The following is a 24,652-nucleotide window of genomic DNA, read 5'->3' on the forward strand; positions in this document are numbered from 1 at the left end:
CTGCAAACTGCCCCTTTTTTCAGTTCTTTTGACAGACTTGCAGTCTAGCCAATCAGTGCCTGCTCCCAGATAACTTCACGTGCACGAGCACAGTGTTATCTATATGAAATACGTGAACTAACACCCTCTAGTGGTGAAAAACTGTTAAAATGCAATCTGAAAGAGGTGGGCTTCAAGGTCTAAGAAATTAGCATATGAACCTCCTAGGTTAAGCTTTCAACTAAGAATACCAAGAGAACAAAGCAAAACTGGTGATAAAAGTAAATTGGAAAATTGTTTAAAATTACATGCTCTATCTGAATCATGAAAGTTTATTTTGCCCTAGACTGTCCCTTTAAACTCAAAATCTCTAAAATTAGGGCAACTTTGGGAATGTTATTGGAGCAAGTAGATTTTTTTTTACCGAAAATATGTTATTTGATTTAATTCTGTGTTTTTTTTGGTTGTTTGTTTTAATTTGCAATATAATTGTCAGAAGAATGACAAGGAAAAAATGACAAATACTGGTTTTGTGAAGAATCAATATCAATCATAATTTTGATTTTCTGTAAATAAAACATATTTTTTTGGCATACATTTTATTTGCATTTATTAAAAAATAATATTTTAAATAAAAAATAAAAAATAATAATAAAAAAAATATATATGTCTGCACACAATTAACAGAAAATACAACTTTCTGGATTATGGTGGTATAAATAAGAAATTACATTTTCATTGTAGCCATGGTCTTTTGGGGTCTGTTGTACCCTCCTTTCACTTAAAATAGACAACAGTGATTGTAATGTCCTTTCAGTGATGGATAATGCTCTATTTATTTACTGGTTTTTTTCTTCATCTATCTGCCTCTGACACTGAAACATTTCTCTTTGGAGATGTAATTTTTGCCTTTCAATTTAATTTCTTTCTTGTTCTATTTCAATATTTTTTTCGGAAATAACTGCCCAACGTTCAATATTAGTGTTAATAATATTCTGCATGTCCCTGTGGTGCTCTCTATATTGCCTGGCAAGGGTCAACATTTCCGTTAATCCAACATCGGTCAATAGTCCTTCGGCTGGTGGATTTTCCATATTTAGAGCACCTGTTTCTTGTGTTAGTGGTGGTGGTGCCTGTGTTTCCACTGGTTCCTCCAGGTTTTATGGGGTATGTATTTCAATTGGTTTTGCATCTCCAAATTCATCTAGAATATCTGGAGTCTCACTTCCATCATGACCTCCTGTATTTTCATCTGAAATCGGATTTTCCGCTCTTATTGGCATGAGATTGATAGTGATCTCCCTTGATGAGTTTTCTTCTTCTAGATCAAGCCATAAACAATTGTTAGAAAATAAACATAACATTTTTTAAAGAAGGTTTCAGAGAGGGAATAGAAGGAGAGAGCAGAAACAACAGTCATACACAAATTTAAATTATATTATATATATACATAAGTGATACATACCATCAAATAATGGAGATGAATATCCAGTCAAACTCTGGAACAGACGTCCCAAATCAGCTATAAACAAAGAAAAAAATGAATATAAGACTTGAGTAAATGTTATTTATTGACATATATTCAAATGCTATTACATTCACTGAAAAAGCTATTTCTAAAAATATAAATAAAAATTTAGTTTGCAATTAAAGGGACACTGGACACAAAATAATTATTTTGTGATTCAGATATAGCATGCAATTTTAAACAACTTTCTAGTTTACTCCTATTATCAATTTAGCTTATTTCTCTTGTTTTCTTTATTTGAAAAATAAGGCATCTTAGCTAATTTTTTGGTTCAGACCATGGAAAGCACTTGTTTATTGGTAGGTGAATTTAACAACCAATCAGCAAAAACAACACAGTGTATTCACCACAAATGGGGAGGCATCTAAACTCACATTCTTGCATTTAAAATAAAGATACCAAGAGAATGAAAATAATGTTAAAGTGTAAGTACATTAGAAAGTTGCTTACAATTGCATGCTCTATCTGAATCATGATATAAAAAAAATTCTCCAGTGTCCCTTTAATGAAAAGCTCAGATCATTGGTATTTGTCATTCAAATGCCATTCCATCTCTAAACGATCTCGAACTAGATTATGTCAATACTGACATTGTACATTTGTTTAAAAAAAAAATATTTTGGATTTGATAGATGAAAGAGATAACACACGCCATTGTAATTTTTCATTTAATTAATAATTTACTTACCAGTTGCTCTTCCAACACCTGTTTCTGGAGTGCTGGTCCTTACATCAAGGAGTGTGTCCGCAGATGAAGAACTGTGTGTGACAGTAGATGTGGACCGTATAAATTGACCATGAGCTCCACAGGTAGATGGTCTGGAAACAGCTGAAGAAGATCTTGAACAAGTGGGCGCTTCATTGGTACTCCTACCAGGCTGTGCTTGTGGTGTCGGTGTTGCTTTAAAATAAATTTAAAAAATATATATTTTTATTAATACATTTTTAAATTTGTTTTTATTTGTAGTTTAAACTGAAAGCTAATACTGTTAATAATAATATCATCACAGCAGTGACTGCTGGCACAATCATTAAAGGGACATGAAAACAAACATTTTACTATCATGATTTCAGAAGAACATGCGTTTTAAAAATTAATTAATTGTATTATCTTTTTGGCTTCATTACATTGATATACTTTGATGAAAAGCAAATCTATACAGGCTCAGTAAATGATCATTGGTTGATGCACATAGATGGCTCATGTGACTGTGTCAACTATGTGCATAGCTATGTCTGAAAAAAGTATATCTTTAGAAAGCAGACAACAATTAGATATTATTAACTAATTTTGAAAGATGTTAAAAATAATATTCTATACTAAAATACGGCAACATGGAAGTCAATAGATAATACATTTTAAAAGGCATGTGATCAAGGGGCAGTCAGAATATGCAGAGATAAAAGTTAAAGTGTTATGAAATCAAAAAAATTGTATTTCATGATTAATGTCGAACATACCATGTTACACAACATGAATAATTTTTTAATAGTTTCAAATTGCATTATTTCTATTGTCATTATCTCTTGAAGGAGTTTCAATGCAATACTGGTTTGTAAATGAACACATGGGTGTTATCTTTAGGGATCACATTAATAGTTGCCCCCTATATTTATAATCAACTCTTAAAAAAGGTATATTCCCGTTATAGCTTAAAAAAAAAGATAAGTATAAAAACCCTAATTGATAAGACTCAAGAATATTTGGGGACTATGTGCGGATTCACATACGGAAGCATAAGAAGTCAGATCATGTTATTTTTCATCCATATATATTGGAGACACTGAACTATCATTATTTAACAAACATTTTGCGTCAATTATGTTGTACATTTACCTCTCAAATCACTGTCACAATCATCCGTTATGCCAGTGATGATCTCAGGTCCTAGACGCTGAACAAGCTTCTGCTCATAGTCATTGAGGTCGGCCACATATGCTGGTCCACCTCTGGTAGCACGTGCCAAAATTTTTTCTCTGGCCAATTTAGCTTTGGTGAAACGTTTAATGTCGTTATAACGTTTTTTTCAGCTGATCGACATCCTTTTTTCCAGGACCCTGGGCACTAACGGCATCGCTTATCATTTGCCAGATCTGCTTCCTCCTTGAAAAATTAGTCTGTTTGACATGACATCCAAACAAATAATCATAAGAGTCAATAATCATATCAATCAAAACTACGTTTTGCTGAAGAGAAAAGTGAGGAGTCTTGGATTTTGAAGTGGTATCAGATCCAGATGAAGCCATATCCAATTTGTAAATAAATATTACAAAAATAACGCTCGGTAGTCATTGTTCAAAAAATTTGGAACAATAATAAAGTTGTTTAGAAAAGTTGAACTTTTATAGGAGCCAAATTCTTTTCCTGCGACTACTATGACCTTTCTGACACCTTGCATGTCACGTGTTAATAATTGGCCATACAATTCGACTGACATTTAAGTACATTAGCTTAGTTGCAGCGAGCGAGGCATCAAATTTATCAATACTCCGCCACTGCTCGCGGTGGGCTAGACGTGTATATTTATGGGGGGATTATTAGTACATAGTGACAGCGGACACCCACGGCGAGTAACGGCGAGTTTATTCGCGTCTACAATGTTGGATCAATTGACGGCTTAGTACATGGAGCCCTAGGAGCTTTATTTCCTGTCACGTCAGCATAAACCATACCTTGGATAAAACAGCTGGGCTCCTCCTTACCTTATTCACTGAATTCTCTCCTGTGTCCTGTCTGTGAGCAGAGAAAGCCATGCACAGAGGCTGTGTATTTTGTATTCTTAAAAGAAATGCTTCAATGGATTAAATGCTGCCCCTCCAAATGATAAACAAATCATCAATATATCTCCACCATGCGAAACATCTATGATACTCAGGATCTGTATATACCATATGTTCCTCTACTCCATCCAGTAATAGGCAGGCACAAGCAGGGGCAACATTAGAACCCATTGAAGTGCCTCGTAGCTGTAAAAATAATTTACTGTCAAAGGAAAAATAATAATGGGTAAGAACTAACTCCAGTAAATCCATAAAAAAATATTTAGATATCAGAATACTTTCAAGACCTAATTAGTGCTTCCTAAATCATATTTAAACCATCCTAATGGGGAATTATCATGTATATGCTTGAGACATCCCATGTAGCTGAAATGACATTATCAGGTAGATTAGACAAACCTCTTAACGTAAAGAGCAAATCAAGAAAATATAACACCTAGCGCCTGTTTGGGATGACCCTTAGCTAAGATAAATTGACCCCTAGTGGTCAATACAATTACAATATTACAAGGTTACTATCAAAGCGCCAACAAAAATGAGGCAGGGTCTATAACTCTAATGTAAGGCTAAAAATATATTTATTAAAATACATGTGCAATCATATGTTATCGAATAACAAAAACACTATTAGAAAACAATATTAAAAAGGTTAATAGTATAACCCTAATAGTTCTTTTCCAAGAACTATACTGGATATGCAGATATCGTCAATTTACTTGTAAATATCAATGTTTCACAGATATAATTTAACAATTTCTAAAATCCTTAAAATTCCCTCATGGATCCATGTTAACAATCTAAAATATTGAAATATGTTCGTGGTTGACCAATGATAATAATATTGGTCTGATATTGTTATTTGACTCAGATGCTTTCTTGTTTAGATATTGCTCACATCAGAGGCTCAAAACAGTAGTTTGAACTCCCTAATATTCTGGGACCTTCCAGTGTAATCTACAATTGAGGCTCTCACTCGAATCTTTATGCTATGCAAGTTGATTACTGTGAGTGAGCGTTTTCACGCTTGTATTATTGGGTAAATATCAAATATCAAAGTGACGTGATGAGATTTCACTTCAAGGTTGCAGATAATAAGAAGTTGAGTGGGCCTAATTGGTGCAAAATTTCAACTGATACAAACAATGGGTTACAGGTGATGGTATCAGTACCTTTTCGGGTATATATTAATACACAAATTACGTGAATTAAACCTAGTGCATAAAACCTGGTGATTAAAACAAATTCCTTAAAATACAGACGCTGTGACGAATGTTAAAAGCAAATGTGATCGTGCTTAAAACAAACTTACAATTCAAAAATTTGTTTAAACCAAATTAACAAATATAATCAACTGATGGTGCACTCTTAAACTCTAAATACAAATGCGTGAAAAGGATACTCTTGTATTGAACAGATTTACGTGTGCTATAAATGTGTTGTGTTTAGTAACTCCCGGTGCTCGTGGGATATTGAATCAGCATAACAGTGTCATTTTAAATGTGCTTCTGATCTTGCTGCGAGTAAAATAAAGTGAATATAATAACGTCTAAACAACTCCTCTAGAAAATCTTCTAAATAATAAATGTCCAAAGTCTTTTCAGTGGATGATTAAAATTTCCCGATGGATATGTGTTCCCAGGGCCAGTGAATGAACTAATAATCCTATTCAGTGTTAGTGTTGGTCTTCAGTGTGTTTGCGATCGTAAGCAGATCTCTCCCTGCTGTAGTGGGCAATTCTATGCAGAACGGTCCCTCTGTAAAAACAGAAATAACAATAGTGCAAACTGCCAAATGTGAATCTAAAGATTGAAAATACTCTTACCAGCCAACGCGTTTCGGTCGTTACTCGACCTTTTTCAAGACTGGTTTGCATTCGTTAACTGAGATAGTTTTATACCACTATTGATGTGACCTTTTCACGGTCCCGGAAGTGAATGTTCTAACTCGTCTATTCTGTTATTCGTTTTTCTCATATTTAACCGGTCTTTTTCATTTCTACTTTACTACATAGTTTTCCAAGCTTATTTGTTCTAAAATCGGTGTTTAATTTGCTTACATACATCTAATATGTTCTAATTCAAATTTGCCGGTTTTTCGTTGTTCCTATTGGTCAGAAAAAATTATTTTTCTCTTACATGATTGGCTAATTGTGTGGGTGTGAGACAGAAAATTTACCGATTTTTCATTGTTTCTATTGGTCAGATAAACAGTGTTTCCCTTACATAATTGGCTAATGTTGGGGGTGTGTGATTTATAATCGTTATACATCTCTCTTGTTTACGAAGTTTAATCTAACAACCCTCTTAAAAAAGAGAACACTTCACTCTTTCTTTTTGTTTAGATGAGGTGCCCTTGCTTGTTGGTATATTCTTGTTTTCTCGTGTGTTTATTAATGAATACTCGCAAAGTCTGTTATTTACTATAGCATTGTATAATATCTGTTTATTTTTGTTTTTGCCATTTTCTCGTCTACTGACTTTTCTTATTTTAACTGATCTTACTATCGTTTTGCTCATCTGCTGTCTTTTCTTCCTTTCACTGATCTTGCTATCGCTTATGTCTAATATTAAAGACAATTTTCTCATTTTAAAGTATGTTGTCTCTTATCTGCATTTAGAGTTTTGCTCCAATGAACATTACAAACAATACTTTATCAGAGTTTCATTTAATCTTTGTTTTTTTTTTGTTTTTTTGTTTTTTTTCTTTGACATAATTTCCCTTTTCTATTACTTTTTCGCATACATTCTGTACTTTTTCTCATGCATTTCTCTTAGGATTTTTTGTTTTATGGGTTACTCTGTATTTTGATCTGAGAAATCAACTTTCGGGGAAGTTGTTCTGCACTTTGATTTTTGACATACAGATCTTGTATATAATATGTGAAAAGGATACTTAATAATTGCTACTTTTTTTTGTTTTGTATATAATTTTATTTTACAATTTGTTTTATGATTCGGTGGGTCACCCTATTTTCACTATTGGATCACTATTATCGTGCATCTTACTGTTGGATGAATGGATAATATAAATGGGATTTTGAGACAAGATGTTAGGGCCATTATAAAAGGGAACTATTTTCAAGGAGGGAATCTTCTCTTGTTAAAGTTTTAGTCTCTTGATTAAGAGAGAAAAAAAAATAATTTAGAAATAATATAATGGTATATATGTTGGTTAAATTTTATTATGGGTATATGTTAGGTTTCAATGTTCACATAGGTTAACATATTTTCTATAAATTAAAATTAGCATATATTTTATGGTTTGTATTGTAATTTCTTCTGTTCAAGATTTATAGTGGCTCTTGGACTTTGTAATATATATTATTGTGCAATTAAGAGGTCAAATACTAGAATGTGGAGACATATGGATTGTTGTTTATTCCTTTTTCTATTTCGGATTTTCCTAGACAAGTTTGCTTAAAGAGCAAATCCCCAGTTTTTTACTTCTTCAGGCAAAAGTCAGTATTTAGTGTGACCTTCCTTGGCACCAAGCACATCTTGATCTCTTTTGGGGAAATTGTCTGGAAGTTTTCTGAAGTAACCATCTGGTATATTATATTAGGCTTCTTTCAGCACTTCCCTTTAATGGGATCATGAATGCTGAAAAGTACAGACAGGTTTTAATTCATTATGCCATTCCTTCTGGAAAGTGTCTGATTGGGAATTGTTTTATTTTTCAGCATAACGATCCCAAGCACACTAAAACAGCTGATATAACACTGACAGTCATGCACTGACCTCCACAGAGTCCAGACCTGAATATTATAGAGGCAGTATGGGATCACCTGGACAGAGAAAGAAATAAAATACAACCTAAATCTAAAGAAGAACTCTGGGAAGTGCTGTAAGAAGCCTGGTATAATATACCAGAAGATTACTTCAGAAAACTTCAGGACAGTCTCCCCAAAATAGTTCAAGATGTGCTTAGTGCCAAGGGAGGTCACACTAAATACTGACTTTGCCTGAAGAAGCCATTTTGTTCTAAAAATTGTGTAGTTTTATATTTTGTGTACATATATTTGCTGTATTTTCTGTTTATATCTTAATAAAGAGACCAAAAAATAAATATGTTTTTGCACAGTACTGTATATACATATAAACACATAAATACATATGTCAACATATAAAGACATATATAAAAGTGCATTGGAGTCATTTGCAGTTAAGTAGATGAAAATTATTATTTAAAAAAGGTTTTAACTATGTATTTACTGTAAATCTTTCACATTCCAATGTTCTGCACATAGCATAGCAGGATATGTTCTAAGTATATATAAATAGATATTCCTATACATATCTGTATATATCTATACATATAAATAATTATATATATATATATATATATATATACAAAACACGGAAGGGAACTGCACTCTCATACCGGACCGGGTACACATCCCATGACCCTGCAACATGCTCAGCCCTGGGTGCCACTGGCACCCACAGGAAGCTGTGCTGTCCCCAGAGCCACAAGCAGTTAACCCCAGACAGGTCTGGGTGCAAGAACCATAGGGAAAATTACAAAACAAATTAAAACAACACACAGAGAAAACCCAGCACTCACTTACAAGCTCTCAGCTAAGATTTAAAAGCAAAAATGGAAAGGTTAGTCACCGCATCTGGCCAAATGGGACAAGCTCAGGTACCACGTCAAGGTCCTTTCCAATACCTGAGACCCTAAAACAGCCACACAATGCAAGCTTTCAAATCCAAACAAGCTGAAAACAAGGGAAGGGTACACAGGAATATGTAACCACCCCAGACATATACAAAACACGGAAGGGAACTGCACTCTCATACCGGACCGGGTACACATCCCATGACCCTGCAACATGCTCAGCCCTGGGTGCCACCGGCACTCACAGGAAGCTGTGCTGTCCCCAGAGCCACAAGCAGTTAACCCCAGACAGGTCTGGGTGCAAGAACCATAGGGAAAATTACAAAACAAATTAAAACAACACACAGAGAAAACCCAGCACTCACTTACAAGCTCTCAGCTAAGATTTAAAAGCAAAAATGGAAAGGTTAGTCACCACATCTGGCCAAATGGGACAAGCTCAGGTACCACGTCAAGGTCCTTTCCTATACCTGAGACCCTAAAACAGCCACACAATGCAAGCTTTCAAATCCAAACAAACTGAAAACAAGGGAAGGGTGCACAGGAATATGTAACCACCCTAGACATATACAAAACACGGAAAGGGAACTGCACTCTCATACCGAACCGGGTACACATCCCATGACCCTGCAACATGCTCAGCCCTGGGTGCCACCGGCACTCACAGGAAGCTGTGCTGTCCCCAGAGCCACAAGCAGTTAACCCCAGACAGGTCTGGGTGCAAGAACCATAGGGAAAATTACAAAACAAATTAAAACAACACACAGAGAAAACCCAGCACTCACTTACAAGCTCTCAGCTAAGATTTAAAAGCAAAAATGGAAAGGTTAGTCACCACATCTGGCCAAATGGGACAAGCTCAGGTACCACGTCAAGGTCCTTTCCAATACCTGAGACCCTAAAACAGCCACGCAATGCAAGCTTTCAAATCCAAACAAACTGAAAACAAGGGAAGGGTGCACAGGAATATGTAACCACCCTAGACATATACAAAACACGGAAGGGAACTGCACTCTCATACCGGACCGGGTACACATCCCATGACCCTGCAACATGCTCAGCCCTGGGTGCCACCGGCACTCACAGGAAGCTGTGCTGTCCCCAGAGCCACAAGCAGTTAACCCCAGACAGGTCTGGGTGCAAGAACCATAGGGAAAATTACAAAACAAATTAAAACAACACACAGAGAAAACCCAGCACTCACTTACAAGCTCTCAGCTAAGATTTAAAAGCAAAAATGGAAAGGTTAGTCACCGCATCTGGCCAAATGGGACAAGCTCAGGTACCACGTCAAGTTCCTTTCCAATACCTGAGACCCTAAAACAGCCACACAATGCAAGCTTTCAAATAAATATATACAGTATATATGTGTGTGTGTGTGTGTGTGTGTGTCTGTGTGTAGATACATATTCTACCAAAAATCCCTCAGATATATGTAGAAATATTTATTTAGGAATAAATAACATATTCTTGTGTGTATTGTAAGTTTGGCTTTATGTATTCATCGAGCTAGCATGTAAGTGAAATCAGTTTACTTTCAACTCATAATACAAGCGCTATCCAATAAGGCAAAAAGCATATTTCTAGAGCACTTAATGCTCATGCGGGAGTGTTAATTAGCGCTCCACTTGTAATCTGGCCCATTGTGTGTAGGAATTTCCTTTCTTTAAACATTTGATAGAAAATGTAAATTAACTGGTAAGTTTTTTTTGCCATTTTATATAGTAATATAATTTGTTTTGAAAAACAGATTTGCCTCTACCAAGAAATAAAAAAGGAAAACAATGTTTTGTGTTTTATGCTTGTGTGGCATGTTACTGTGCTTCAGTAAAGCTGTGGGAGATCCGCTTATTAGTCACTGAGCAATCAGGCCTTGCCAGTTGCATAGACATATAAAAATTTAAATAGACAGCTATAACATTTCCAGGAGTGGACTGAGACCACTCAGGGCCACGGGCAAAAATTAGGGAAGGGCCCCACTGTCTCACACTGACCCAAATGTATTCACATTTATGCAAATGAACATGGCAGCCTCTCTCCCCTGCCCCCACCAGGCCCCCCAATGTCAAGGGCCAGATACCACACTCCATGGCCCTCAGAGCGACAGACCCTGACAGGGCCACCCACACTCTAGGGCCCGAGCAACAAATCTCACATCCAGGCACAAGGCCCCCACTAAACTCACACTTAAAGGGAAACTGTACCCAAACATTTTCTTTCATGATTCAGATAGAGCATGCAATTTTAAGCAACTTTCTAATTTACAACTATTATCAAATGTTCTTCATTCTTTTCGTATCTTTATTTAAAATGCAAGAATGTAAGTTTAGATGCCAGCCCATTTTTGGTGAACAACCTGGGTTGTCCTTGCTGATTGGTGGATAAATTCATCCACCAATAAAAAATTGCTGTCCAGAGTACTGAACCCAAAAAAGCTTAGATGCCTTCTTTTTCAAATAAAGATATCAAGAGAACAAAGAAAAATTGATAATAGGAGTAAATTAGAAAGTTGCTTAAATTTGCATGCTCTCTCTGAATTACAAAACAAAATTTTGGGGTTCAGTGTCCCTTTAAAGAGACACTAAACATTTTATCTTTCATGATTCAGATAGAGCATGCAATTTTAAGCAACTTTCTAATTTATCAAATTTTCTTCGTTCTCTTGCTATCTTTATTCGAAAAAGAAGGCATTTAAGCTAAGGAGCTGGACAATTTTTGGTTCAGACCCTGGACAGCACTTGTTTATTGGTGCTATCCAGTGAGCAAGGAAAACCCAGGTTGTGAACCAAAAATGGGCAGGAGCGGACTGAGACCACTCAGGGCCCCGAGCAAAAATTAGGGAAGGGCCCCACTGTCTCACACTGACCCAAATGTATTCACATTTATGCAAATGAACATGGCAGCCTCTCTCCCCTGCCCCCACCAAGCCCCCCCAATGTCAAGGGCCAGATACCACACTCCATGGCCCTCAGAGCGACAGACCTCTGACAGGGCCACCTAAACTCTAGGGCCCCGAGCAACAAATCTCACATCCAGGCACAAGGCCCCCACTAAACCCACACTTAAAGAGACACTAAACCCACATTTTTTCTTTCATGATTTAGATAGAGCATGCAATTTTAAGCAACTTTCTAATTTATCAAATTTTCTTCGTTCTCTTGCTATCTTTATTTGAAAAAGAAGGCATTTAAGCTAAGGAGCCGGACAATTTTTGGTTCAGACCCTGGACAGCACTTGTTTATTGGTGCTATCCAGTGAGCAAGGACAACCCAGGTTGTGAAACAAAAATGGGCCAGCTTCTAAACCTACATTCTTGCTTTTCAAATAAAGATAGCAAGAGAATGAAAAAAATTGATACAAGGAGTAAATTAGAAAGTTGCTTAAAATTGAATGCTCTATCTGAATCATGAAAGAAAACATTTGGGTTCAGTGTCCCTTTAACTACTTAGTTATTGTTAGGGTAGCTGTCAGCCCCACTTTAAGCAGCACACCAGGAGCCATGAAGATTCCATTTTTGGGGCCCCCCCAACATGCTGGGCCCTCGGTCCAGGTCCTATTTGCCTGGCTGATCAGTCCGCCCCTGAACGTTTCCCTTTTCTTGACATATAATGTTATAAATAGTGCTCATTTATATGCATGATAGAAATGGTTGCAGTTTACTGTCCCTTTTTAAACATACATAAATGTAAGGATTGTAAAAGAATGAGGGGTAGAGTACAAGTGAAGTTCAGAAATATTAGCGCTATTGTGCGGAATCAATAGTGTTTTCTGATCCCTTCCCAGTCCCACTCCTTGTCATATAATATATTCCTTTAATGCTGTCACCATTCTTGTTTTATAATTAAAAGGACACTAAACGCATTTTTTTTCTTTCATGATTCAGATAGAGCATGCAATTTTAAGCAACTTTTTAATTTACTCCTATTATCAATTTTTCTTCGCTCTCTTGCTATCTTTATTTGAAAAAGAAGGCATCTTAGCTAAGGAGCCAGCCAATTTTAGGTTCAGAACACTGGACAGCACTTATTTAATGGTGGCTGACATTTAGCAACCAATCAGCAAGAACAATCCAGGTTGTGAACCAAAAATGGGCCGGCATCTAAACTTACATTCTTGCTATTCAAATAAAGATAGCATGAGAATGAAGAAAAATTGATAATAGGAGTAAATTTGAAAGTTGCTTAAAATTGCATGCTCTATCTGAATCATGAAAGAAAAAAATTGGGTTCAGTGTCCCTTTAATAAACCTTTGTTTCATTAGTGCTAAATCTAAATATAACTAAAACCTTTCGCCTAGATTACGAGTTTGACGTTAGCCTTAAAAAGCAGCGTTGAGAGGTCCCAACACTGCTTTTTAACGCCCGCTGGTATTACGAGTCAGGCAGGAAAGGGTCTATCGCTCACTTTTCTTCCGCGACTCGAGGCTACCGCAAATCCCCTTACGTCAATTGCGTATCCTATCTTTTTAATGGGATTTGCCTAACGCCGGTATTACGAGTCTTGGAAGAAGTGAGCGGTAGACCCTCTCCTGTCAAGACTCCTAACGCATTTAAAAGTCAGTAGTTAAGAGTTTTATGGGCTAACGCCAGAACATAAAACTCTTAACTAAAGTGCTACAAAGTACACTAACACCCATAAACTACCTATAAACCCCTAAACCGAGGCCCCTCACATCGCAAACACTATAATACATTTTTTTAACCCCTAATCTGCCGACCGGACATCGCCGCCACCTACATTATACCTATAAACCCCTAATCTGCTGCCCCTAACATCGCCGACACCTACATTATATTTATTAACCCCTAATCTGCTGCCCCCAACGTCGCCGCCACCTTCCTACAATTATTAACCCCTAATCTGCCCTCCGGATTTCGCCGCCACTTTAATAAATGTATTAACCCCTAAACCGCCGCACTCCCGCCTCGCAAACACTAGTTACATTTTATTAACCCCTAATCTGCCTGCCCTAACATCGCTGACACCTACTTACATTTATTAACCCCTAATCTGCCACCCCCAACGTCGCCGCTACTATATTAAAGGTATTAACCCCTAAACCTAAGTCTAAACCTAACCCCCCCTAACTTAAATATAATTTAAATAAAATAAAATAAATTTAACAAAATAAAATAAATTACTCCTATTTAAAACTAAATACTTACCGATAAAATAAACCCTAAGATAGCTACAATATAATTACATTGTAGCAAGCTTAGGATTTATTTTGATTTTACAGGCAACTTTGTATTTATTTTAACTAGGTAGAATAGTTATTAAATAGTTATTAACTATTTAATAACTACCTAGCTAAAATAAGTACAAAATTACCTGTAAAATAAATCCTAACCTAAGTTACAATTACATCTAACACTACACTATCATTAAATAAATTAACTAAACTACCTACAATTAATTACAATTAAATTCAATAAACTAAATTACGAAAAAAAACAAACACTAAATTACAGAAAAAAAAATTACAAGAAGTTTAAACTAATTACACCTAATCTAAGCCCCCTAATAAAATAAAAAAGCCCCCCAAAATAATAAAATGCCCTACCCTATACTAAATTACAAATAGCCCTTAAAAGGGATTGACCTCGCATTCTATTGGCTGATTGGATCAGCCAATCGGATTGAACTTCAATCCGATTGGCTGATAGCATCAGCCAATCTGATTTTTCCTACGTTAATTCCGATTGGCTGATAGAATCCTATCAGCCAATCGGAATTCAAGGGATGCCATCTTGGATGACATCATTTAAAGGAACCTTCATTCTTAATTAGGACTTCGATTGAAGAGGATGCTCCGCGTCGGCTGGATGGAAGATGGACCCGCTCCACGCCGGAAGGATGAAGATAGAAGATGCAGCCTAGATGAAGCCTTCTGCCGTCTGGAGGACCTCTTCTGCCCCGATTGGATGAAGACTTCTGCCGTATCGAGGACCACTTGTGCCCGGCTGGGTGAAGACAGCTCAAGGTATGGTGATCTTCAGGGGGTTAGTGTTAGGTTTTTTTAAGGGGGGATTGGGTGTGTTTTAGAGTAGGGGTATGTGGGTGGTGGGTTTTAATGTTGGGTGGGGTATTGTATTTTTTTTACAGGTAAAAGAGCTGATTACTTTGGGGGTATGCCCCGTAAAAGGCCCTTTTAAGGGCTATTTGTAATTTAGTATAGGGTAGGGAATTTTATTATTTTGGGGGGCTTTTTTATTTTATTAGGGGGATTAGATTAGGTGTAATTAGTTTAAAATTCTTGGAATTCTTTTTTAATTTTCTGTAATTTAGTGTTTTTTTTCCCCCGTAATTTAGTTTATTGAATTTAATTGTAATTAATTGTAGGTAGTTTAGGTAATTAGTTTAATAATAGTGTAGTGTTAGGTGTAATTGTAACTTAGGTTAGGATTTATTTTACAGGTAATTTTGTACTTATTTTAGTTAGGTAGTTATTAAATAGTAAATAACTATTTAATAACTATTGTACCTAGTTAAAATAAATACAAAGTTGCCTGTAAAATAAAAATAAATCATAAGCTAGCTACAATGTAACTATTAGTTATATTGTATCTATCTTATGGTTTATTTTATAGGTAAGTATTTAGTTTTAAATAGGACTTATTTATTTAATTGTAGTTATTTTATTTAGAAGTATTTAAATTATATTCAAATTAGGGGGGTGTTAGAGTTAGAATTAGGTTTAGGGGTTAATAACTTTATTATAGTTGCAGCGACGTTGGGGGGCAGATTAGGGGTTAATAACTATAATGTAGGTGTCAGCGATGTTGGGGGCAGCAGATTAGGGGTTTATAAGTATAATGTAGGTGGCGGCGGTGTCCGGAGCGGCAGATTAGGGGTTAATAGTATAATGCAGGTGGCGACGATGTCGGGGGCGGCAGATTAGGGGTTAATAAGTGTAAGATTAGGGGTGTTTAGACTCGGGGTTCATGTTAGGGTGTTAGGTGTAGACATAAAAAGTATTTCCCCATAGGAAACAATGGGGCTCTGTTAGGCGCTGAATGCTGCTTTTTTGCAGGTGTTTTTTGCAGGTTTTTTTTCAGCTGGCTCAGCCCCATTGTTTCCTATAGGGAAATCGTGCACGAGCACGTTTAGCCAGCTTACCGCTACCGTAAGCAACGCTGGTATTGAGGTGAGATGTGGAGCTAAATTTTGCTCAACACTCACCTTTTTGCGGATAATGCCAGGTTTTAAAAAAAACTGTAATACTAGCGTTGGCTTAAGGGAGCGGTGGAAAAAAAAGGAGCGTTAGAGCTGCAAGCCTTACCAACAAAAACTCATAATTTAGCAGTTAGTTTCTGTAGAATTTTGTGTTTTTTGTTATGCAAATAGTGAGCAATAATAATTTACTTCATGTCTCAAAAGCACTACAGATTTATTTTGGACTGTGCTTGATTTCACAGCACTTTAATCACCAGCTGTAAAACGCTTTCCGTTAAAAGTATAAGGCGCACTAAAAATGTTTTGGCCGTATTACGATCCTTTGGTTAAAATATTAATCTAATTGTAAAACTAAATTGTATGTTATGCTTTGCCCAAGGTTGTGCAAAAGAAAATGCTCCTTGTGCTTCTGTTTGCACTCCACTTGTAATTTAGTCCTAAATTCATAAATGTGAATAGATACCTGAGTATGACAATGCAATTCAAATGGCTTGAATCAAATATTTTTTACTATTTATTTGTTGCAAGCGTAATCAAATCTACTATTTTACAAATATGTGAACGTGTTGACATAAACAACCATCACTATAAATGAATTATGCCAATATCTGCATATAAATATAATATGATATATGTGTATCAGGAAAGTTACATATTCAAAATGAAACAAATAAGACAACACAAAAGTTGGATACTACATTAAAGAAAAAAATATAAAATAAACTTTGATAAAACCCCTGCAGTTTTTTCTCACTGTTTTGCCCAGAGAAGTATAAATATTTCTGTGCTCTTTGCATGTAAATTCTTTTTCTGGTATTTGGAAATAAAAAAATAATTCTATTTTGTGGGTGTGTAAGATTAAGTAGAAATATTGTTGTTTTTTTTTTCCCTTTATTGCAACATAAACTGGTGTGAGAAGATTTGAAATGAATGCCTCCCATATTGGTAATCATTGTAACTAACACCTGAGTGCTTCTGGCTAAATTGTTATTAAAGTGTGAGGCTCTCAGATTAATTTGCAATATGTTTATTATTTTTGTATTTGATATCAAACAAAATGCTGGATATTTATCCCACATGAAAACGTACCCTTATTTATACTCCTGACACTATTTTATTTTACAATACTTGTTCTAGCCACTTCTAATGATAGGTGTACCATGAGCTAAATTAAGAAAAAAAATCACAGCTCTGGTGAGAAAACTGTAAGATCCATTATAGAGCTATAAATTGTAAGTTTAGTTCAATAGAAAATAATAGGCTTAATACTCCTACACCCTTTACATGTACCCCACGCTCACCTCTAGACTAAGTGTTACACTCATTTATACACTATCTAATGAAAATATTTATATACATGGTGATAAAAAAGTTATAAGGGTTCAAAGTTATATGGTATATCACAAGTTTAACGTGATGTTGGGTTAGCTGGCGAGCAATAGGTGTTAAGTTTTTGTTTCTTGAACGCTCTCCATTGAAGAGTATAGAGAGAAGAATGAACGCAGTCGCAAAATCTGAAGTCCTATAGCTAGCACTGGTCATTTTCGCTTGCACGCTAACTTTACTTCTTTTTTACGCATTCTATTCAGCACACGTTACAAGTTTACTTTCTGTGGTATTAGCATATATACACTATCTAATATATTTTTTTTTTTATAAAAATATTGATAAAAAAAGTTATAAGAGTTCAAAGTTATATGGTATATCACAAGTCTAACGCGGAGTCAGGTTAGCTCGCAAACAATAGATGTTAAGTTTTTGTTTTTTGAATTGTGCTCTCCATTGAAAAATATAGAGAGAAGAATTAACGCAATTAGCACTGGTCATTTTTGCTCGCACGCTAACATTTTACTTCTTTTTTACGCATTCTATTCCACATACATTACAAGTTTACTTTCTGTAGTATTAGCATATATACACTATCTGATAAAAAAAGTTATAAGGGTTCAAAGTTATTTGGTATATCACAAGTCTAATGCAGTGTCGGGTTAGCTCGCGAGCAATAGGTGTTACGTTTTTTTTTCTTGAATTGTGCTCTCCATTGAAGAGTATAGAGAGAAGAATCAACGCAGTTGCAATATCTGAAGTCCTATAGTTAGCATGGGTCATTTTCGCTTGCACACTAACTTTTTACTTCTTTTTTACGCATTCTATTCCGCACACATTACAAGTTTACTTTCTGTGGTATAAGCATATATACACTATATATAAAAAATATTTATAGAAATATTGATAAAAAAAGTTATAAGGGTTCAAAGTTATATGGCATATCCAGGGCCGCCACTAGAAATTTTGGGGCCCCTGACTTAACCATTGATCAGGCGCCCCCCCCCTTTGACATGTGCAATTTTTGACCAAGTGACTAAAACGTATATGCACCTTATTCTTAAGTGTCTATTTAAACTTGGAAATGTTGTAAAGGTAGTAACATACACACACACACAGACACACTCATACACTGAAACACACACACACTCACACATAAGGATTCACATATAGACACTCTAGCAGACACGCAAAGAAACACACTCAGACACAGACACCCAAACAGACACTTAGCATTTGTTTACATTAACCTGACAAGTAATGAGGTAAACTACAGTTTGGTAAAAAAAAGGAGATTTAGAAAACAAAATATGGAGTTCTGATTGTCTTTTTTAAAGGAAGATGCCAACTAAATGATGACAACATCATGCAGTGGCTGAAAGGAAGGGCCCTGAGCTGCCTAAACAATAATTTAAAGGTTAAATGGTAAATTGGTGACTTCCGGAAAGGTCTCATTAGTCTCAAAATCTGTAGAAAGATGTGAATATTCAGTAGTAAGGTCAAAATGTCCTAAAAAGGAACAGACAATGGGCACACACACACAAACTCAAACTTGCACATACACCCAAGGAAACACCGACAGAAACAGCCTCAGAAAACACACACAGAGACACCCACAGAAAACACACAAAGACATACACACACAGAGAGACAACCACATAAAACACATAAAGACATACATACACACACCCTCGCTGAGACAGCCACAAAAAACACACAAAGACATACACACACCCTCACAGAGACATCAACAGAAAACATACACCCTCACAGAGACATCTACAGAAAACACAGACATACATACATACATACACACACACACCCTCACCGAGACATCCACAGAAAACACAGACATACACACCCACCATCACAGAGGCATCCAGAGAAAATACACAAAGACAACATACACACACCCTCACAGAGACACCCATAGAAAAAGCTCAAAGACATATGCACACACCCTCACAGACATCCACAGAAAATGCACAAAGATATACACACCCACCCTCACAGAGAGACCCACAGAAACAAAATACATACACACTCATAGAGACACAAACCAAAGCACAAAGACATAAACACAGACACCCACAGAAACACTCACAGGAGGAAACATTTATGCACATTGCATCCCCTAAATCAACAGTGTGTGACATGCATGATAAAAGAAAATTGCAGAAATTAAGAGATCACTTTTTAAATAATCATATTTGTAAATATGCAAACAAAAATAATTCTGTGAATTCAAAATTGTACATTAATGATCTGAGTAGATGGCTAGATGAAGAAAAGTACTTTTAAAAGGTTGACATAGGTTGGTTTGCTTTTTCCCCATTTTCCCCAACCAAGAGCACCACTTCAAATATAGTGTACAAATGTTCCCATCTGTCAGCTGTACTTATGGATTTTAAAAATTATGTACTCTATATGGTCTTGGTGGAACTATAAGCTGTGGTACGCACACACTGTACAAAGTGCCAAGTCTGTCTCACATTGTGCTTAGTGGTTTAGTGCACACTCAGAAATCCTCTCAAATGCTAATACTTTACTCCTTGTAATAACATTTCCTATGAACAATTAGCACTCTGCTGTAGTACCCACTGGTGGCTGCCAATTTTTTTTAAAAAAAAATAGTTCTTGCCTCATGCCCCCCCCGACAGGAGTCACCTCTGTCACCCCCTGATGGTGGCCCTGGCAATACCAGGAGAAGCCGTTCAGCGTCATTGCCATTGTGTAGTCCCTGGCCTCTAGTTATGAAGCCGACTACTTACCTCCATTCGCCGGCCCAATACGCTCACCTAAGCTCGCCTCATATCGCCGCCGCGGACCTGAATACACTCGCCAAAGTTATCAATAAGTACGGGGCGATGAGCAGTGGACTGTGATAGTTATCACTCATCAATCTCGCTGCTATTTGGCTTTTTTACAGCTTTATTGATACCCCTGTCACTAAGCACTTACACTATACTATACTGTTCTACCCCCTATACCGGCGCCCCCGGAGCCCCCCGCAACTAAATAAAGTTATTAACCCCTAAACTGCCGCTCCTAGACCCCGCCACAACTCTAATAAATATATTAACACCTAAACCGCCGCTCCTGGACCCTGCTGCCACCTACATTATACATATTAACCCCTAATCTGACGCCCCCTACATAAACTTATTAACCCCTATCCTGCCAATCCCGGACCCCGCCGCAACTAAATAAATTGTTTAACCCCTAATCCGCTGCTCCCGGACCCCGCCGCAACTATAATAAATATGTTAACCCCTAAACCGCCGCTCCTGGACCCCGCCGCCACCTACATAATACCTATTAACCCCTATCCTGCCCCCCCTATACCGCCGCCACCTATAATAAATGTATTAACCCCTATCCTGCCCCCCCTACACCGCCGCCACTATAATAAAATTATTAACCCCTAAACCTGTCTAACACTAACCCTAACACCCCCCTAACTTAAATATTAATTAAATAAATCTAAATAATATTACTCTTATTAACTAAATGAATCCTATTTAAAACTAAATACTTACCTATAAAATAAACCCTAAGATAGCTACAATATAACTAATAGTTACATTGTAGCTATTTTAGGATTTATATTTATTTTACAGGCAACTTTGTATTTATTTTAACTAGGTACAATAGTTATTAAATAGTTATTAACTATTTAATAACTACCTAGCTAAAAGAAATACAAATTTACCTGTAAAATAAAAACTAACCTAAGTTACAATTACACCTAACACTACACTATCATTAAATAAATGATTCCTATTTAAAACTAAATACTTACCTGTAAAATAAACCCTAAGATAGCTACAATGTAATTAATAATTATATTGTAGCTATTTAAGGATATATTTTTATTTTGCAGGCAACTTTGTATTTATTTTAACTACGTACAATAGCTATTAAATAGTTATTAACTATTTTATTTTTTATAAATATTTTATTGAGGTTGAGAACAGACTACGACATACATGCTATGTTACAAGAGGTATACCAATACAGTAAAGAACAAAAAGCAAAATCATATCTGATATACATTTAGGGATATAGCCATAGCCATTGTATCACAGAAAAAATGTAACCATACAGGATAAACACCTCACATTTTCAGATTTAGTTTTGCTTTAAATCAATCTACAGATATGCATGACTACTTTTATAATAGAAAGAGGTGAGGGGTCCCCTGACATCTTGAAACATTCTATGAATATCTACAACTTGTAATACAGCATAAATGAATCCGAGATAAACTACATCAATACTTGTAAAACTTAGGGGAAACATTCTGTAGCCATGCATAACCAGCTTTGCAATAGAAAAAAAGAATTGACATATATAACTTATGTTACAGCATAAATGAAATAAAGGGAAGTCAATTTAAGGTTGCGGTACAAATAAGATAGACCGCTTAAGTGGCCCTTCCAAACAGGGAGGTACATTATATAGAAATGGGGGGGGGGGGTAATTTAGGCATGGTAGATAATGTAGACAAAAAAATATGGTGATGAAATATTGCTTAGGCCCTAGCTATTAAGCGAACATTGCAGATGGAAATATAATAATTAAAGGTATATATAGTTAAATACAAATGTAGTATGCTATGAGAGAGCCACAGAATAACATTTAGGGCACAAATACAACATCAGATCCCAGTATATGGTTACGGTATCTTAATAGCTCTAAAATTAAACATTTAACCAAGTTAATACATAAATGGAATAGCAAGAATAACACAATAAGAAGCAGAGAAACAGGGTGTAATACATACAGTCATAGATACCATATGCTGATTCCAGATGCCTGAGGAGGATTTTTAGAGTTCCCAGAAATGACCAAGATCTAGGCTTATTAATTATGTTTATGAGAGACAAATCTCACTTCCCAGGACAGGGAGTCTCGAGGCAGATAGGGATAAGTAACTGAGGTTGCAAGATCACAGAAGTTTGCCATGCAGATCAAGTTATAGCTGGGCTTTGACTCCCCTCTAGTGGCTGGAAGTGGCCATTACATCTTGTTCGGGAGGTTTTACTGTTAGACTAACACTCAGAACATATACAGGTATTTAACATGCCTATAAACTAATTAAACAATGAAATATTTATTTGTAGCATACATAACTTAAAGTCTGACATATGGATACATTTAGGCACATCATATAACATATAACTTGATTGATATAGAAACAACCTAGATCAAAGTAACTGTCCCGTACTGAGCAGGGAACCCATACATCCGGCATTGTTGCCATCATGAAAAGACCCCAGTGCTAAAAGATATCTGCAACTTAAATTTTTAAACCTTGCCCACTTTGAACATATTTTAAAAGCAAGATCATATATCGTAGTGTAGGTCACTTGGTAAATATGTATTGTTCAGAGCATGCAATTTCCCAACATAGGCTGCAATGAATAGAAACAGACATATAACCTTCTTATCACCCTATATCAAATCTTCTTGTGTCCATGTTTCTCACCAAGACCCATACAGCATATATCCTTCCACCTCAGCCAATACCCAGCTTATGCAGTTGATCTGCAATATTTATCTGCCGCAATCCCTGTTCACTGACCACAGTTCCATACATGCAAGGCAAAAAAGGAGCCTCCAAGGCGCAACAGGAACATGAGACCGGCATATCTGCTGAAGCCCAATTTAGGAGTGGTAAGGTATGTCCCTGTCTCATGATATATGGCTGTAAAATTGAAATGAGCAAGACTGAGTTTGTACCATGAGGGTGCTTTTCCTCTATACGATCCAGTAGAGTGTGGCTCATCATATCTCTATCGAGACAAATGGAAGCATCCGCTCGCTGGGGGGAAACCACCCGACAGCACAGGTCCCAGGAATTAGAAGGTTCTACACACTTGTCCCGGTCTGTGAGAGCATCAACATTCTCTATAGCAATAGTGGTACACCAATCCGTTTTTTGTGGAAGCATGTCATCTCTTACTGCGGTAGTTTTACAACACTCACGCAGTGTCGCAGTCAAACTGGTGAAGTGTTCATTTAGAAGATGTGTCATTGCCGTTTCCCAGTTGATCAAGGCCTCCATGATGGTAGTCTCACAAACTAGCTGTTAGAGCCAAAAATGCCCATACAATAAGTGCAAATAGCTCCAGCTATTCTAAAAGTAGAAGATGTCTCCTTATAATGTGCTTAGGGTTATTAAGGGCCATTAAGCATTCTTTTTAAACATATTCATGCCAGGAGCTCTTCACACACACATCCATTTCCCTGGATAGCTGGCTCCGCCCCCCCCCGTTATTAACTATTTAATAACTACCTAGCTAAAAGAAATACAAAATTACCTGTAAAATAAATCCTAACCTAAGTAACAATTAAACCTAACACTACACTATCATTAAATAAATTACCTACAAATACCTACAATTAAATACAATTAAATAAACTAAACTAAATTACAAAAACCCCCCCACTAAATTACAGAAAATTAAAAAAGAATTACAAGAATTTTAAACTAATTACACCTAATCTAAGCCCCCTAATAAAATAAAAAAAACCCAAAATAATAAAAGTCCCTACCCCATTCTACATTACAAAGTGATCAGCTCTTTTACCAGCCCATAAAAGGTCTTTTTGCGGGGCATTGCCCCAAAGTAATCAGCTCTTTTACCTGTAAAAAAAAAAAACACCCCCCAACATTAAAACCCACATACCCCTACTCTAACCCACCCAAACCCCCTTAAATAAACCTAACACTAACCCCCTGAAGATCTCCCTACCTTGAGTCGTCTTCACCCCGCCGGGCCAAAGTCTTCATCCGATGGGGCAGAAGAGGACATCCAGACCAGCAGAAGTCTTCATCCTATCTGGGCAGAAGAGGACATCCGGACCAGCAGACATCTTCATCCAAAGCGGCATCTTCTATCTTCATCCATCCGATGAGGAGCGGCTTCATCTTCAAGACCTCCGGCGCGGAGCATCCTTCCTGGCCGACGGATTAACGACGAATGACGGTTCCTTTAAATGACGTCATCCAAGATGGCGTCCCTCGAATTCCGATTGGCTGATAGGATTCTATCAGCCAATTGGAATTAAGGTAGGAAAAATCTGATTGGCTGATTCAATCAGCCAATCAGACTGAAGTTCAATGGGGGGTTGTATTTTTTTTTTACAGGTAAAAGAGCTGATTACTTTGGGGCAATGCTCCGCAAAAAGCACTTTTAAGGGCTGGTAAAAGAGCTGATTACTTTGTAATGTAGAATA

The 24,652-nt window shown here is 36.5% G+C and overlaps 2 protein-coding genes across 3 annotated transcripts in view; both read right to left on the minus strand.

Annotated features, from left to right (window-relative positions):
- Positions 1–24,652, minus strand: part of LOC128663449 (uncharacterized) — a 236,922-nt gene that overhangs the window by 66,995 nt on the left and 145,275 nt on the right. Inside the window, exon 1 of one of the 2 annotated variants that reach the window (XM_053717778.1) lies at positions 22,194–22,324. The exons of the other annotated variant lie outside the window; for it this stretch is intronic. The gene's annotated coding sequence lies outside the window, so the exon portion shown is untranslated. Of the gene's footprint in view, positions 1–22,193; positions 22,325–24,652 lie in introns of those variants that run through there. 2 annotated transcript variants of the gene reach the window in all.
- Positions 661–23,477, minus strand: LOC128664565 (uncharacterized). Its single transcript, XM_053719383.1, has 4 exons — positions 23,153–23,477; positions 2,196–2,408; positions 1,445–1,501; positions 661–1,300 (listed from the first exon to the last, which is right to left on the minus strand). The coding sequence occupies exons 1-4, from the start codon at positions 23,475–23,477 to the stop codon at positions 1,140–1,142; spliced, it is 756 nt and encodes a 251-aa protein (XP_053575358.1). The 3' UTR covers positions 661–1,139.

The sequence above is a fragment of the Bombina bombina genome, chromosome 6 (assembly GCF_027579735.1).
Source record: "Bombina bombina isolate aBomBom1 chromosome 6, aBomBom1.pri, whole genome shotgun sequence".
Lineage (NCBI taxonomy): Eukaryota > Metazoa > Chordata > Amphibia > Anura > Bombinatoridae > Bombina > Bombina bombina.

What these genes read in the sequence shown, in the direction of transcription:
- LOC128664565 (XM_053719383.1), bottom strand. Translation starts at nt 23,477, where the DNA reads ATGGAGGCCTTGATCAACTGGGAAACGGCAATGACACATCTTCTAAAT. An exon ending in AGAGGAAAAGCACCCTCATG is followed by an intron (nt 2,409 to 23,152) that starts GTACAAACTCAG and finishes TTTATTTTAAAG; the next exon opens with CAACACCGACACCACAAGCA. An exon ending in TTCATCTCCATTATTTGATG is followed by an intron (nt 1,301 to 1,444) that starts GTATGTATCACT and finishes GGCTTGATCTAG; the next exon opens with AAGAAGAAAACTCATCAAGG.